Here is a 17,856-nt window from a genome sequence, read left to right as displayed (position 1 = left end):
ACAATGTTCAACTGTGGATGGCCTGCCGTCTTTGCGGGAGTGTACTTTGCAACAGTCAAAAATAATAAAATTATTTCCACACACTGAGCTAAAAATCTCACAACCAATTCCATCAAGCCGCAACATCCTTTACTCTAACACTTCAGATTGATTTATTTCCTCCTGCTGCATCCTGTCATGCCTTATACATGTAAAAGCTATAGGGAGAATGAGAGATGGACACAAAGACAGTAAGGAAGGCTATTTTTTATTCAAGATAGAAGGCTAGTTAAATGTCAGTATGACATGAGGGGGGAGATGTCTTGGCACATTCAAAAGATGTAATATCATTAGACTTTTTCTTGAATTTCTATATGAGACAATCGGAACACATACTGTAGATATCCACCGGGATTAGATCTTGTATATGTGGTTCAGCGAGGTGTATTGTGTGAATGCACTGTGAAGGAGGATTTAAATAGACCTTTTTTTGATAGTGCAAGAGTGTGAGATGTGATACTTTTATGAGCTCAGGATTTCCAATGGGAGAGGGGATACAGAGTTTGTCTGTAGCTCGAGGGGAACATTTGGGAACACATCATACTAGAAAATGTTTAATATCTTATCTCAAACTAGTATTCTTTAGTATCTACATTGTCTTTGAATAACTCTCATGTATACTTCAGAGGGAAGATTAAGTATATTTTTTTTGTCTTTGAACTTTGCTTTTGTTATATATTTGTCAGTATAGAAAGTCAGAAGGGAATACAACATCTCACTCTTTTTAATTTCTACAAGCCTGCAGTCATGTTAGCATTAGATAGTCTAAATGTAACAAAGCAGTGTTTCAGTGGGTATTCAATTGCACAAGACCTGCTACCATAAAAAATGACAAATTGTCGTAAATGAAAATGAACTAAACATGATGTTAAAAGGATACGTTAATCCAGCTCTGTGTCATGGCAGTGTGGGCATTGTGTTTAGATGAACAGTGTTTAGCCTGCCTCCATTGCGGAAGATCCAGCGCTCTCTCCAAGGCTTCCCATTCAAATAAGGCCAGAGAGAAAGAATAGGCCAATATTTGAGTTGTCAGATGACATTATATTTGCCTACAGCCTGTTCTGTCTTTCAGTGCTCTCCAACAAGGAAAAGCAAAATTATTTTTTAAGATTTAAGAACTAAAACTGCAATTGTTTCAGCCTCAAATGGTGCATTGTATGAATGACTTCACACATATTTACGCAATATTACGCTGCTACTCCGTTGCTATGGTCTCCCCACCCCTTCCTGCCCCCTTTTAGCTGTGGCTGGTTGATGTAAAATGCGTCCTTCCAGTGCGCAAATGTCACCGCAGACCACAACTCTGATATACTAAGAAATACTGAGAAATACAGACAAATCTCCCTGGCTGCTATAGGCTTAATCAGCATTGTGTGAAATCATTTGACAAGGACTTGAATCTAATTGACCTTCATTTATATGTAAAAGTCCCTGGTTTAAAATGAATTTTCACGCAAAAACACAATACCTTAAACATTCAAAATATCATGGCAGTAAAATAAGACTAAATAGCCAAATGACATCAGTCAGGTTAGCACAATTCCCACTCATTTATAACCGCATGGATACCGCTAACTCTGAAAGACATATTTTATTGCTCTCTTTGTACTGTATATATGTTGATAAATGGATATAGTGTTGAAATGTTGTTACTTTGACACACAGAGAGAGAGAGAGAGAGAGATGGGGGGGGGGGGGGTGTAAGAGAAATAGCACATTAGCACTTATGGATTAGCTGCCTCTCATTCCCAGGCCCTGCTGCAGCCCTGTAGATGTGCAGCTCTGACCGCGCAGCCAGCCAGTAGCGGTCATGTCTTAATTAACGAGCAGACATCTGATCAATAAGTGAGGAACGATGGAGAGGGAGACGTGAAAGGTGGGACAGCCTGCACGGTTCAAGGGTTTTGTTTTTACGTTGAAGTGGAATAACATTAGAAATCAATAGCACGGCTAGCCCCGCCACACATGACTCTCTGCTTGGGAGAGGTAAAATAAATAATACCCCTTCTGCTTTTTCCTCATGTCTTCTTTTTACACAGAACTATTCTATTACACAACATCACAGTGAGATCACAGTATTTTCAGTTCATTGACTGTGAGCCTTTTATAAACTTGTGCTCTGTAACAATTCTTAGATTATTAAAAGAGAAATTCGCTCTGGTTCTTTTATGTTTTCATGCGTGGCATCTAAAGCTTCCCAGTATTTATTTCAGAATTAAATGTTATTTACTTTTATTGGTGTGCCTCGGCGCTTAAGTCTCTTGCAATGGCTTCCAAGAGCTGACAGGTAATGAGCCTCATTTATGAGAGATATGTACCCACAACTTGAGCAAACTGACAAATGAACAATGTTGATGATGCTGTTTTTTTCCCCACACAATTGTAAATGGTAAATGGACTGCGTTTATATATAATTTTAGCATCTCATTCAACCATTCGCACACACTCACACATCGAGGGCAGCAAGCTGGCCAACCATCGAGAGCAATTTGGACACTTCGACATATGAACAGAAGGAGCCGATGATGAAATCACCAATTTTTTTGTAGAAGTTGGACTTGCTTTACTTCTTAGTCGTAGTGGTCTAGTAGTCTTCGTAGTTTGGTATGGATTTATTGTATCATCAAAGTAATTAGTTTCTACAACATGTGAGTGTGTATTGTACATTACGGTTAGGAAAATAACTAAATAAAGTATTCTAAAGTCATGGTAAGTGTTCAGCTGGATTTATTGTTTAATGCAATAACTCTCTGGATACTGTTGGACAAAGTGGTATATCTTCTACTGCTGATGTTAAAAAATGCTGAAGCTTTTCTGATGTGCAACTCTATTGTAGCTGGAAGTATTTAAACGTGTTCAAATATGAAACCTTCATATGTACATGACAAAATTATCATTTTGAAAAGTTGCTGATAGCTAGAGTTCAAGGGACTTAAATTGTTCTATGATTTTTTTTCTTGCAATTCACGAAACAAACACAGTAAATTTATATTACTTCCGTCATTTCTGCAATGTAAATGTAAAATCAGGCAAAACCATTCACTGTGGAAATATCATTTGACATTTCTAAAGCATAGCGGTATCCATCCATTAAGAGCTGTGACATTCATGAACATATCTGCAGGTTACCTGACACTGCACATATTTAGCAGTGTATGAGTGAAAGTTAATCAGTGTGTCTGGAGTATTCTGGGAATTCTCAGACAGGATGGCCGTTCTGTGATAAGGCTTTCACATTTGGTTGTAGCTAGAAGGCTGCTGGGAATTCTAATCAGTCTCCCCCTACCCATCTCCATCACCCTCTTTCAAGTGAGTTACTGATACACCTCTGGACAGAAATCGTATGTTTATTTTCTTTTCTTTCTCATTGCAAACTTTTGGTGCAAAATTGAATTTGATGCCCAGGGGCAGGATGGAAAATTGGGTAAAATAGCTTATTTTCCTCCCATCCAACCTTTTGCCGCTTTTTCTAACAAATGGCAAAGTAAGATATCTGTGAGAGATGCTAGTCTGTACGGGGTAGCATGCCAAGTAATTCATAATTAATCAATTCATGTTTACAGTACGAGTGTGAATATGGGAAGAGTGTGTCTGAATGCAGAACATGTATGTCTCTGTGATAGGGCTCGATTGTGAACATCAGTTGCCACGTATGCCCAAGTATGAAAATATGAAAAAATATTGTGGCATGTGATCAAAGATATCAAACAAGTGTTTTTTCATGTTGTTGGCAGTTATGACATCTCATGTTCAGTGACTGATTTGTTGAGTTTTTGCTACCAGCAGTCAAAGATGATTAATGAATACTAGAGATCTCTGAAAATGTGTGTTAATTAAAACATAGACCATTGGTTTACTTCATAGGTTAAACCATAAATCTCTAAACAGGGTGAGGCTAAATTTGGGACCACGGCCTGGCAATTCTGAATGTCTCCATGTTTCACTGATGTGTCTCTGATGATTACCATTTAATCAGCTGCAAATGCTCTTAATTACAAGATTAGTCTCCTACCAATTAGCCAATGTGCTAATGGTTCTAATCTGCCACTGAAGTCGACTGAATTCTAATTAGGGACTAACTGTTTCAATTCACTGAGGGCCCATCTGATGGGTCATTACCAACCTAGTTATCCTCATATAAACCAACTGCAGCAAGCAACACAGGTCCCATTTGGAGAGCAGCTGCAGAGGCTTTATGACCATCATGTGGGCAATTTTCATGCATCATGAAACGACAATGTTTCCATTCCCTGAAAATCACACAGGCATTCTGATGACTCACTGATGAATATATTATGCAATTGCAACATTGCAAGCTGTGTTTATGACATATGCAGGGTGCAGGATTTGGCAGGATCAATTGGCAGACATCGAATACAATAGTCCAAATTATGTTTTTATTAGTGTATATCACCTGACACTAAGAATCTTTGTGTTTTCATCACCTTGGAATGAGCCCTTCACATAGGGAGTGGGTCCTCTTCCACATAGCCTGCCATGGTGCGCTCATAGAATGTATAAAATTTAGACATAGTCTCCATCACGTTACCCATAGGTTTCTGAAGAGCCAAAATGAAGCTCAATGGGCGGCTACCAGTAGCTCCGGCCGTCACCATCTTGGCACAGTCATGACTCCGCCTGCCCCCAGCTAATCCAAAAATTGGCAGAGGCAGAGCACAGTGGAGCTGAGGTGCTCTGAATAAAGCCTGGCTTAAGGCGGCAGTCGGCAAGTCTGGCAGATTGAGTTGACTCATTAAAATTTCAAATGTTTACAACCCTCCCCCATTTCCTCCAAGGCTCCTCCGCTCTCCCCCATCGAGTGCTGGACAGTGCATGGGCACCGGATTCCTGTGAACGCGCCGCCACGGAGAATGCGCTACACGGTGGTAAAATTGCTAATTAACTCAGATAGCAATCGCTAACATCATTTAGCGTATGCCTAGCTTGAGGTGTGGGCGTGTGATATTGTAACATGTGTGAGGGGGATCTGTGGCGTGTGCACAAACTGTGAACTGCGCTGTGTCGACAGAATAATACGGGCACTGTGGATTTTTGCAAAACAAACAGGCTCTAGGTGCACATAGGGGCGGATATTTTTTTTTCTAAGACCAGATGATTTATGTTCTATTAGAACAGATGATTTATGTTCTATCAGAGCATAGCATCAGATTCAGTGAATATCAGAAAAAAAATATCAATGGTAGCCAACAGGGAGAGTCAAATATCTTTTTTTAACCCCTTTGAAAATGGGTTGCTATAGCAAGTCCAAGCTACTGCCTGGCACCACCCCTGCTTTAGAATCGTGCCATGAATTACACATATTATGTTTGTCAAATTGAAAGGTAATTTTCCAAGTCAAGAGGTCACACTACATCGTGGGTTTGTGTGGGTCGTCTCACACAATATACGTTATGGTTAGTGTTGGAAAAGTTCACTTTTTACATGAACTAGTTCAAAGTTCAGTTCACGCATTTTTAAAATGAACTAAAATGTCCAGTCCAAAGATCATAATTCAAAATGTTTAACTAAGTTCACAGTTCCAAAAATGAACTAGTTCATAGTTCTTTTTTTCAATATTATGCTGCAAGCTATTACTTTTTTAAATTATCACCACAGCCCATATAGAACCACATACAGCAATTATTTTAACAGTTTTAACTGATGGCACCTTTTTGGATTTTGGACTGCAACCCCTCAATTAAGGTTAAGAAAGCTGGGCTTTCCACTTTACTCAAAGGCTGCAGGTCACCGTCAATATACTCTACCACCAGGTTGACGGAGACACTACTGTACGCAGTTCATAGGATTTGTATTAGGGATCTATCTTGATTGTCTTTTGGTTTTGTATTTGCTTACACATACCTTGAAACGCCGGGTGCTTCAGTTCAATGTGCCTTTCCAGGTTTGCTGTGGATGTGACTGAAGTGCAGATTTTCTTTTTAAAAGCAAAGTTTGCACAGAAATATAAGGTTTTTCCTACCCTCATCGACCTTGTCATAAAAATGATCATACGACGCCTCCTTGCTGCTTTGTCGCCTCCATGCTGTTTTTTGTTTCAATGACGCATGCGGCAGTGTGACACTGGTGGCTGGTGTTGCCAGATCGGGTGTTTTTTCCGTTACATATCAAGGCCTGTTTACTGTGTGTTTTAGCCTAAGTTTCACCTGGAAGGCTCTGTAGGAATCTGGCACCCTATTCAACAAAGTAAAACTGAGAGGCTGTGCTGTTCACAGACACCAGAATGAATATGAACAAGTTCATAAACTATCATTCAGTGAACGTGTTCAGGCACAACACTGGTTATGAAACATACTCACCTGTTGCTTGTGTGATTTAGGCTACATCTCGGGAAAATTCATCAAAGCTTGAGTGAGACGTCACTTGTGCGACTTTGGATGAGTAGTTTCGAATTATGTATTTTCAAAGCCTTAAACTTTCTTTAAAATTAACAAGCATCATATTTGTAGTTCATTGCACGATTCAAACATGATCGAAAAATTCTCATTAAATTATTGTTTTCCATAATAAGGACCCATGGTGGTCCAACGGAAGGGGAGTGACTTCGCCTCAGACTTAAACTCCACTTAGGGAGGATGTCGGGGTGGATGGTTGGGAGGAGAGTAAACAGTATAGGGATAAATAGAGCATGAGTAATGATAAGACTGAACGTATGAAATTTTAAAATTCATTGTGGTAAGCAGAAATGCACAATGCCTACATTTTACTCTGGAAACTGTTGGTGGAGAGGGAGGATTATCTAAATTTAAGGAGGTAAAAAATAGCACTGGCTCTATTAAAAGCTTCACTAATCAATATATTTTATATTAGCAATGGATCAAGTTAGTAGGCTATGTGTGATGTGAAGGGCCCAGCTCAAACCTTATTTTAAATGTAGTTTTTAGATAGTTGTTTTGGTTTTCTGGCCTGCAATTGCATGTTTTTGTCATCCTCATTTACAGGCTATAAAATATGATAAACTCACAGTACAATATCTACTCAGCACCAGAAAGACAGAAAACAGGGAATTTAAATAGTTATTTAAAAGATAACTGACTGCAAAAGGATCACAGGAACATTTATAATATCACCACAACAAGATACCTACACATGATTTTTTGTTTCTGTATTTTCAACACACCATTGCCTGCTGTGCAAGCGCAGATAGAAGGAAACACCAGTGCTCACATGGGGCTAACATTTAAGACTTGACATCAGAGGTCCCTTTTTTATTTACTGTTGACTTTGCTGTAAGGACTTTATAAGCTGATATAAATATGTTGTGTTTATAGTTTTTCCTGGTGCCCTCACTTTATGTAGCTTTAAATAATCTAGTTATACATCATGTGCTTTCAAAGAATCATAGTTATTTGTTTAATATTTCATGAACTTAACTTTTTAAATTACTTTGCAAAAAAGACAAACTTACCCAGGCTACAGAAACAGAATTAGTCACAGAAAAGGTTCCCTTCCTAAAATACAGCACACATTTCTTATAATTACACATTCAAAAAAACAAAAAGTATAGACATTTCACTAAAAGGAGCCCCTAAATCATCATATAATGAGCAATAAAACTTCAAAATCGACTTCATCTCCAGTCTCACCTAAATCACAAAGTCTTTTCTCTTAAGGGAGACCATTAAACCTACCTGTTTCTACAGCTAATGGTCATGTACCTGAACGGGACTCTGCACACAGAAATCTTTGACTTTTGGCTACATTTTGCTTCACAAAAGGCTTTACATTGTTGTTATTGATCAGACATCAAAAACGTTACTTTACCTTTCTATTCTTTATATGAATCCTTATAGCTTTCCCCTGCTGTCTTGTGGCCCCTGTCATCTCTGTATTGGGTGAAGCAAATTATAAACTAAACTGAATTGCTTACTATATTATTACACTTCCCCTTATAATATGCCTAATATATTTTTACTTTATCATATTGGTGGCTACCATAGTATACTATATTATGTTACATTGACTCTTGAATAATTTTCTATAAGCCTGGTTATATTACTGCAAACAACAGTGCCATCACCAAATCATATCAAAAATGAGTCTGGTGTGTACACTCCAGACTGCGTACACTGTTTAGGCTTCTCAGCAAGTTAGGTAAAGATTTTGAGCCACTTCTTTATTTTTCTTTTTAATAAACAAGTGACTTGGTCTCGGCTGGATGACCTATATGGCCACCAGTAAACCAAGCAGCACTTCCCGGCTAGTGCCCCCTATTAGTAAAGGGTAGAAAAAATGTACAGCATCCAGTTATTTAATCTTATACTTCATCACCTGCTCCACTTACTACCATCTTGCTTTCTTTAAACCTTTCTTCTTTTTTGTAAACTTCCAGACGGATAACTACAAATTCTCCATTGGTTGTAGGGGACGGAGAGGGTTGCTTTCACTGCCGTTGCCACATTTTGAGAAAGTTTGTCAGCCCTCAGGGGACCAATGATGGGGTGGGGCCCCAAGCAGTTGGCTGCCCTGCCTGTTCACAAGGCGCGCCTCTGAAAATGGCTATAAATGCCCTCTGAGGACATATGAGGACTGTAAGCGCCCGTTTATTTTAAAAGAGCAGCCAATGGGGAAACGCCAACAACAGAATTTTTTGTATTGTAATGTAACAAAGTTAAGCAATTTCGTAACGTTTATATGCATTAAGTCACATTAGTCAAAAGAAGATGACAATAATGTTTTAAAACTTGAAAATAACCAAATTAAGTTCAGCTCCCTAGAATTCATGTTCTACTTGACCTGATAATCTTTATATCATATTATGGGATTTTTAGATGTCTGGAATCTTAATGTGTGTCTGCAATAAAAAATGCAGAGAGACATGCATTAAAACTCTTCACCACAGAGCACAGGAGCAAATCTCAGCCCTCTGTCCTTGTCAAGTTAGGGTTATAATAAGTAATTTAAGAGAGTAGAGTTCAGTATCTGCCCAGGCTGTCTCTTTTCAGACACATTATAGAAACAGAATTTTGGGCTCATCCAAACTCTGGGTCATCTGATGCAAGACTTAGCCCAAAGAAAGCTTCTTTCATTTGTACTTTGAATATTCAACCGCTTTTAGTAATGTTATCGAAACTAGATCTCTAGCTCTATCTCTAACTAGAACATCAGAACAACACCAAGCAGATGCAACCTTTACACAAAGACATAAAAAATAGGTTGGTGTCATGTACTGTACCATGGAAAAGCCACAGTCTGTAGGTTTTTGATTCCAGCCGATCACATTAGCAGATTTCACTCATGAGCGTGAGAAGACCTCAACATTGATGCCTCTCAATAGCACATGGTTGACCACCCCCAATTAATACTGATGTTTTATGATGATTCTACTGTGATGCCATAAACTCTATCCATATTGATCTGTCTTTCTCCAATACTGAGGTCTACAGAATGTCAGGAGTGTTGATACAGCTCGTCATCACAGGATTTTCGGTTTGAAATACCCCGACAATAGCCAGTTTTAGTTAACAGCAGCAAACAGAGGTTGAGAAGAAGTAGATTTTAAACAAGTAAACATGGATTGTAAACCATGCACGACTTAAAAAGTATAAAAATCTGCTCTGTTAATGTTTTATGAGAAAGAATTTGACTCAACATGTTGGTTTAAACCTTAAGGATACACAGTGTTTTCTTAGTGGAAAAACCCTGCATGTAAAAATAACTTTTCTTTGGTTTCCAGCAAACTCAGCACCTTTTAAATAGAAAACAAATGTATAAAAAGTAACCATAAACTTAACCACAAACTGAAGGCCCTTTTAAAAGATACTGTAAGCATTTGTAAGCATCCAAACATTAAGACAGCCCTTTATTTAAACCCAAAAAACGGTGAGAAATATAAATGGGTCTTACCTGCCCTGCACCTTGATGTCGGAGATGGCGTAGAAGTATCTAGACAGGTTATTCTCATCCACCATGGTGGCTCCAGTGGCTGGCTTCAGAAGCTTAATCCTCAGATCAGTGATGGTAAAGAAGTCCCTCAGGTTCTTGGTGGTATCCAGCTGACCGTACAGAGAGGCCATGTTGTGTAGCCGAGGCCCGGCAAACAGAGCAAAGCGGTCCTTTATTTCAAAACGTACCGTCTTGTCGTTCTTCCACACGTAGCCTCGGGAGTAGTCCTCAGTGCAGATGATATCCAGCAGGGTGCGCTGGGTGAGGTCGTTGACTGTCTTAGGTTCCATGGTGAAGGCGTCCAGGCAGTCGGTGGCGTAGAACTGGTACGGGGTCCAGGTCCGGCCGTAGTCGAGTGATTTTTCAAGGACCATCTGCTCCGGCCGGCCTGACTCAAAGGTCACAACGATGTCATCAGTCAGCTCAATGGTTTTGTTCCAAGACAGCGTGATGTTAACCTGAAGGGGCTTTGGGTATTTCTTCCATGAGGTTGATTGCCAAAACGTTGTGGGGTTGCGACCCTCGAAGTCAAACATCAACTCTGGAGGATGGGCCAGCTCCTCAGTGGTAGCATCACATTCATTATTGCACATATAAGGATTCTCCTATAAAAAAAAATGGATACACACATGTAAGTGGACATTGCAACTCTGAGTTAATTGTATAGTTAGATTATTATTATTATTTTTTTTTTTACAAAATTCAGTGTTTTCAAAGTGCAATGCCCAAGATAAATACATACAATGAAGTAGTTTAAATGTGGGCTTAAGTCCGGGGACACTAGCACATACAATATGAAGAGAAATGTTCATCCAGTGAGGTACAATATTGAAAATAATATCTTTATAACTTTGCAGTGAAATCTGTTATTTATTGAACAAGTGCAACAGAAAAAATATGGTGGAATTATTCATATATTCCTTTACATTCAGAAATGTGTTATGTATGTGTAGAGTGTTATAAAGAAAATCATGGCAGTATCTACAACAAGTCACTGAAATTCAAAACCAAATATGTTACACCTACAGTAATTATACCTGCTATTAAATTAATCTTTCACAATTGGCCGATGGGTCTAGAGCAGATTTAATTGCTTTTTGTGTTGGACTGCTTGACTTTCTTGTTGACTTTAGATTATAATAGGGAGCAGCTCCACCTGCTAACTGTGGAGTAGGTAACTCTGCAGCAAACTGGGAAAAATATTAGATATCAAGGCACATACTGAAAATATCTGAAATTTTAAACAGTTTACCTTTGTGGAGAAAGGTTTTTGTACAATAAAAATGGCAAATGGGGAAAAACCTACAGACAAACTATGTAGTTTAAAGAAGGTAAGTTAAGCAATTGAAATGTCTAAAAGGTAGTTAAATATTTAGTTCTGCACAGAATATTCAGAGGAAATGTGGAATCCTTGAGCACTTGTTATTTGAAAAGCAGCTTTCTTTTATCGTCCCACTCTCATGATAACAAACCCTAAAGCATCTCCCGGGTTGGCTCTTAGTCCGCTTTGCATCGACAGGTTATTTCCTCTACCCTGTGCCTCATAGGCTCGCCATCCTATCATGATTCCACAACCGTATTCAATAGCACTTTTATCACATTCAGGCCAACGTGTATTTTATAATCTGTGCAAGCAATGTTGGCCCTAGAGCAGCAGGAGACCCTGACCCTCTCATTAGGACGACTCTGTGGATCCCATATTTTCGTTCAGCACCATTCCTGCCTACGCTGCCACCCAAATTGCCAGTGTAATTGATATTCCTGTGTGGTGTTTCAGCTGAGATTGGAATAGAATCCCAATGAGTGTTTCTTATGAAACACGCATTTTTCATGGGCCTGTCTGCTCTTTACCATAGACATCCACGGAGTCTGGATGTTTATGTGAGCGTGCTAGTTGGGGGAAAGAGGAGTACTTGATGTGCTTGTGTTTGTTTGTGAGAGGGAAAGAGAGCCCTCAATGTGTTTGCTTGCGTGTGCACATGCAGTTTTTTTCTGTGTGTGTGTGTGTGTGTGTGTGTGTGAATGGCAACGAGAGAAAGAGAGAGAGCTGAAACAGAGCCAGAGAGCAGAAGACACACTCCAATTGACATTCCTATCACCTCTGCTCCAGGAACAATGAGGTTAAGTGTAGATGAGATTCAGATCAACTGTTAAGCGGTTCGATAATCAGCAATCATCCGACACTCTACACGCAAAATTATCTAAAGGTGAGCAGTGCTATCGGCAACCTTACACGCTTATCTCTCCGGAATTGCAGTGCATTCAACAGAGACTGCCACTTAGTTGAGTGAAGATCACTGGCAGGAATACTGATAAGCAGACGCCATTATATTTTATTTGAAAAGACCAATGGCTGCTTTTTGTCTTTGAGTAATGACCCTAAATTCCTCACACCCAAAGAAAAAGTGTATTTGATGCTTTATCTTCTTCACAGATGTATGTACAACTTCCCTGTTTATAGATACAGATCTTCACAGTACATTTTATTTCCTGCAGGACTGTGATATGCTATCAGCTCCTCAGCTACTGTTGAGGTGATAACTATGTGATGAGGTAGAACAAGACTGAGAGACTGTGGGTCACTAGGCCTGCTCGGCTAGCTCAAAGGAGCGTTGCATAATCCAATTAGGAGGGTAATAAGGGTTATGCTGCTAAGACAGAGAGCATACGAGATATTGGGAAGGAGAGGGAACGTAAAATAAGTGTGCCTTTTTGTGTTTTCTGAACAAAGATCTCTGTTGCTATAAGTATTCTCCTCTCACGGACATGCACAGCCACTCACATGCAAAGCCGACATGAAGCTTGAGAAGCCACACCGAATGCATAAACACAGAGAAAGAGAGATCCGATAGAAAGGGTTAAGGTCTTATAGAGAGGATGTTTGCTGCCTGAATTTGACCACAAGGACAATAAATTGTACTATTGTCTACTGTTTGCCAATGATGTCTGCTGAGGCCCATTATATTCCCAACGTGTGATTCAACAGCCTTGGTGGTCTGCTCAGAGATCTGACCTTGAAGGTTCATGAGAAACACCCCTATTATGCTTTTCCTTATTTTCTGTCATATATATATAAAAACATGTTTTTATAATGTCGGATGTTCATGTGTTCAAGCTAAGCATAACCAAAGTTTCAAATAACCAGTCTAACTCTTCATTAACAGATCTGTTAAGGATACAGACTGCTGTAATTTTCTCCTTTCAGACAATTCTTTCTACTTTTTTCGGCGGTCGGACATCAAGCCTTTGCAGATTTTCAAAGAAGGTAATCTGCTCTAGGAAAAGCACGCCGGGCACGCCCACATAGTACAGTGACGCACATCTCCAGTAGATTGTGCTGCTCCCTAATTTCGAATCACACTCCTGCTGCAACATGTTCAGTTTTGTATTGTTTGGTTTAGAAAGCTTTATTTGTGACTTTTGTCGATAGAAAATCCTACTATACGTTTAGTTGCTGCCAGTCCTCTGCAGTAGTACGGAGACAGAGACGGAATAGCGAAGTGGAGGCAAAGACTAGTGGGAAAAGGCTGAGACACCAAACAAAAATGGCTGCGCTTTGGGGGTTTAACACGTGCAGTAAAATCTAGTCTTCAATTGCAATAAGGCTCAATAGGCGGAACACTATAATAGAAAGAGAAGAATAAATGGCCCAATCGCACCCAAACAGCACCTGAGCGGAAACCATCACTTTAATTCTAGCGCCATCGGCTCAGCTCCAGTTCCACTGAGTATTCGTCATGCCCCCAAAGCGCCACCATCTTTGTTTGGTGTCCTAGCTCCCTTCCATAGCATTGACGGAGACCAGGAAGTGCCTGGCCAGTCAGAGTAGACTGGGCTTTTCGGTAGGGGTACTTAAAAGAAACATGGGCTACAACGGAGCGTATCAGACAGCGATGAGCAGTATGAGAAAAATAAAGTGTTTTTTGAACATTAGAGCATGTAAACATATTCTAGTAGAAACACAAAATATATGTATAAAGGTGAAAAAGAGTACAATATTTCCCCTTTAACTTATTTTTGTTTCACTTGTCTCTGGTTTAGGAGAGCAGCGAGGTGGCTTCCTTTGCATCTTCTAAAATGGGAGCCTTATTCACATCAATATAAAGAACTAAGACCGTAGCGTCCGTGGCAAATGAGAAAAAGTATTTCCCGACTGAACAGTGAGAAGAAGAATAAATAGATGCTTTCAAAAGGAAGACATTTGCTTCGTCACGCCAGCAGAAGTGCTCAGAGACCAGCGAAAAGCAAGTTATAAATTCAATCCAAAATCATTCTCTCATTGCCTTTCTCGATTTCAGGCCTTCAGGGAAGTGATCATTCTAACTGTTCACTATGGGAGCTGGCTGGGGATAAGAGACCCTACCATCATTAATAATGCTCAATAATGTGAAGGCACTTTTCCAATCCAACAAAAAGTGACATGTAAAGTATGTATTTTCTCCCAGAAAAGCCCACCACACTGGAACACTTTCACACAGCCCTGTGAAGGTGGAATGATAGGGACTTAGGCAAAGGTTAGGACCTTTCATTTGATTCCCTGTGGTGGTTCTTTAACAACAAAAACAGTGCCTTATGAAGATCAATACCTTCTGTGGTCATTTAAGGCCCAGGGCTTCAGTGCTCTGCCGTGGGGCGGCTATTGAAAAACAATAAGCCCTCGTAGCTTGATCTTTTACCTGTGATCATGGCTGTGGGAGAGGGAAATAGTCAGCAGAGAATTAGAAAGAAACAAGAGTTTTGTACCAAAATGAGTTATCGACCAATCGAAAAATGGGACCTGCCCTAACAAAAGAATTGCTGCCATGTAGTAGAATTTAGCAGGGATTATAATTGAAGTTAAAGGTCATCGCGTGTAATGAGATTATTGAGAAGTTTGTTCAATGTATATTTGAAATATTGTATTTCTGTATTTTGATGAAAGCAGCTTACTGATATGCATACACTTACTCATACTGTACATTTTATCATTTTAATGATAGTAGAATACCATTTCACAGAATGACTTAACATATCTAACTGTATAACAATTTATGTATGGAATATAATTCGTATGCAATGCTACTTTATGAGCTTATTGATATCTTATATCAATCAAGAAAAATATGTTGTGTATTAAATGATCATTCTAAAGTCTAATGTTGAGTATTAAATGGGCTTTCTAAAGTCTAATTGTGTATTAAATGGGCTTTCTAAAGTCTAAGAAAAATACCCCTGGTGATGTCATCAGAGTTATCTCAACCTGGGCTACATGTCTAGTTACAAACTAGGATATTTCAATGTATTACATTATTGTATTATTATGTGTCACCTCTCTAATAAACCCTAATTCAACATCAAACATGATGTTTTATGCTAAATATTCTACTCATCATTATAATTCTTTTTATTTTGTTCTTGGTTTGTATGTTTAAATGATTAGGTCATGGTATAGCAGTCCGATAGTCACCCTAGGCCACAACTATTGACATTACATGCAGTGCTGCATGGGCTTCTAATGGCCTGTCTCTTCTTGGTATTGCTGACAACTCTATTGCCACCATGGCTGCTGTGTAACCAAGGCCAGCTGGTTTCTATCAGTGCTATATGATTTATCCGGGGGCAGTGGCTTAGTGCAGGAGGCCTGAACAGCAGGTCTGTGGCTGGTCGCAGCTAATGATGACTCGATCTCTGCAACCTATAAGGTCAATCCAATATCGAAATAGCGAAAACAACAAGGAAGAGAGAAACAGAGAGTTGAGCTGGGAATGTGCATCCAGATGTCATTCACTGGAATATAAAGCACTCAGGACATTCAGGTCTTCAGATTTTCATGAAGGATAAGTAGACGTTTTAATGTTTTCTCATGGTCATGTTTATGGTTTTTTCTATAGGAATTAATTAACTGTGACAGAACAAACAACCCAGCACAGAATATATATTTGTTGCACACAGAATACATCAATAAAATCTTTGCAATATTGGCACTATGATCTAACAGTACAGTATGTGATGGTTTATCTCCTAAATTGGCTGCATTGGCAACGCCAACACAGGCAACATCCATAATTGGGCAAATGTACACATAATACAAAAACCCATTAAAACACTAAACACACCACACACACAAACACACACACACACACACACACACACACACACACACACACACACACACACACACACACACACACACACACACACACACACACACACACACACACACACACACACACACACACACACACACACACACACACACTCACATAGATCTTTAAATGAGTGACATATGGCCTGTGAGATTGATAAAGCGTAACCTGTCGTTGATGTGCCTTTTGACACAAGATGTGGCTCGGGAGATAAATTCTCTGGCCAATGACGGCTTCAGTTGAAGGATGGGTGCATGCAATCTAACCAATCAGTTTTGTTGACAGATTTCTGGACTTGAAGCTCAGATCACAGATTGAATTCCCCCCTGTTTTCTGCTCTGACCATCTCCTTTAAGGCTAGCTTGTTATTTTACTATTGTGACATTTTAAAGTTTGATATGTGATCGCTGCTTTGTTTCTCTGTAAATCACTCTGGGACTCTATATTTTTGCTGAGTAAATGCTTTCTAAATTTATTTGGCTTCACTTTTTTTGACTGATGCACCCCTTTTCAGGAAACAAAGAAGAAATATTGTGCTATCAGTAACCAAACAGCCCAGGGGGGTAATTCATTTGGGTTATAAACAGAGGCCCACAACATATAAAGAGTGCATTAAGAACAGAAATTTCAGTCAGAAATTCAGTCAGAAGCCATAACACTGGAAGGGTATAATAATGGGGTATAATAATGATGATTGTATACCACGTTTTGTCAGCAATAATAACTTTAAATTGTGACTTAATCAAATAATTACTGATTACATTTTGATTAATTCTTTATTTGCCAGAGTTTCCGCCAGCCGCCCGGCCTACATGAATACAGCACATATACAGTACATACTGCACAACTACTTTGATGCATAATACTGCCTACCGACATAAATACTGTATACATGGGTAAGATGTTTGTTTAGAATTATAATTGATAGCAGTTCCCTTTCAATGCAGAGGTGTTTAAGAAATCTGAAGTTGATGATGATAATGAGGAAAACCTACTCTCTTACCTGATGAGGCACATGCACCTGTAGCCTTGCAGAAACTGAATTTGCTTACCAATTTATAATGATAAGTATGGTTTGAACTATTAAAGACCTTAGACTTTGAAGGAAAATCCTTTTTCAGTGAGAGTTTGGTCCGTTTTTTTCTTTTACACTAGACTCCCAAGAGCAATTGTTGAGTTGGAGGAACACATTGGTACCTTTGTTCAACATAGTTTGAGGGGGCACGGATACACTCCTCCCGACCATACAGATGATGTTCTAAGGCAAATGATTTCACAGCTGCATGTGATGTAATGTAAAAAAAACAAAAAACATTTACCATACTAAAATGTTACTTTATTTTTATTTTTCAAAGTCATTTCGCAAGTCAGACTTGAATGACTTGTGATCAGTGTTTACAATGGACAGCTAGAGTAGAGTTATTATTAGAGTAGTGAGACATTCTTCTTTTTCTTTTTTTAACTCTGCACACACAGGCTCCTTCTTTGCTACTCCACTGAGTGAGACGGAGATCAGGCACAAGGGGAGGAGCATAGCAGAGTGCCCATGCTGTGCTTATTTGAAATACGCAAATACTGTATCGCACGACATCTTCCACAGTTGTCCACACTGCTTTCTTGTGCATGCCTAAGTTTATGAATGTTGATGTGTTAAATTATTTTGGTTAGATATGGAATATTTTTTTAAGACATTGACTGGTTCAAATATCTTTCAAGGGAAAGAGATATAAAATAAAAAGAATTGTATATTTTTATATGGAAAATCCCATCTCTAATTTTTACAATCTAT

General features: G+C 39.1%; 1 protein-coding gene across 1 annotated transcript in view; it reads right to left on the bottom strand.

The window, feature by feature from the left end:
- Positions 1-17,856, bottom strand: part of LOC310957293 (netrin-G1-like) — a gene marked incomplete at its 3' end in the record, with an annotated part of 61,269 nt that overhangs the window by 26,905 nt on the left and 16,508 nt on the right. Inside the window, exon 2 of the mRNA XM_083927790.1 lies at positions 9,904-10,547. Within this exon, the coding sequence (XP_083783916.1) occupies positions 9,904-10,547 (644 nt within the window). The remainder of the gene's footprint in view (positions 1-9,903; positions 10,548-17,856) is intronic.

The sequence above is a fragment of the Echiichthys vipera genome (genome assembly GCF_963691815.1).
Source record: "Echiichthys vipera genome assembly, chromosome: 15".
Classification (NCBI taxonomy): domain Eukaryota; kingdom Metazoa; phylum Chordata; class Actinopteri; order Perciformes; family Trachinidae; genus Echiichthys; species Echiichthys vipera.
This window is presented reverse-complemented; position numbering and strand designations above follow the sequence as displayed.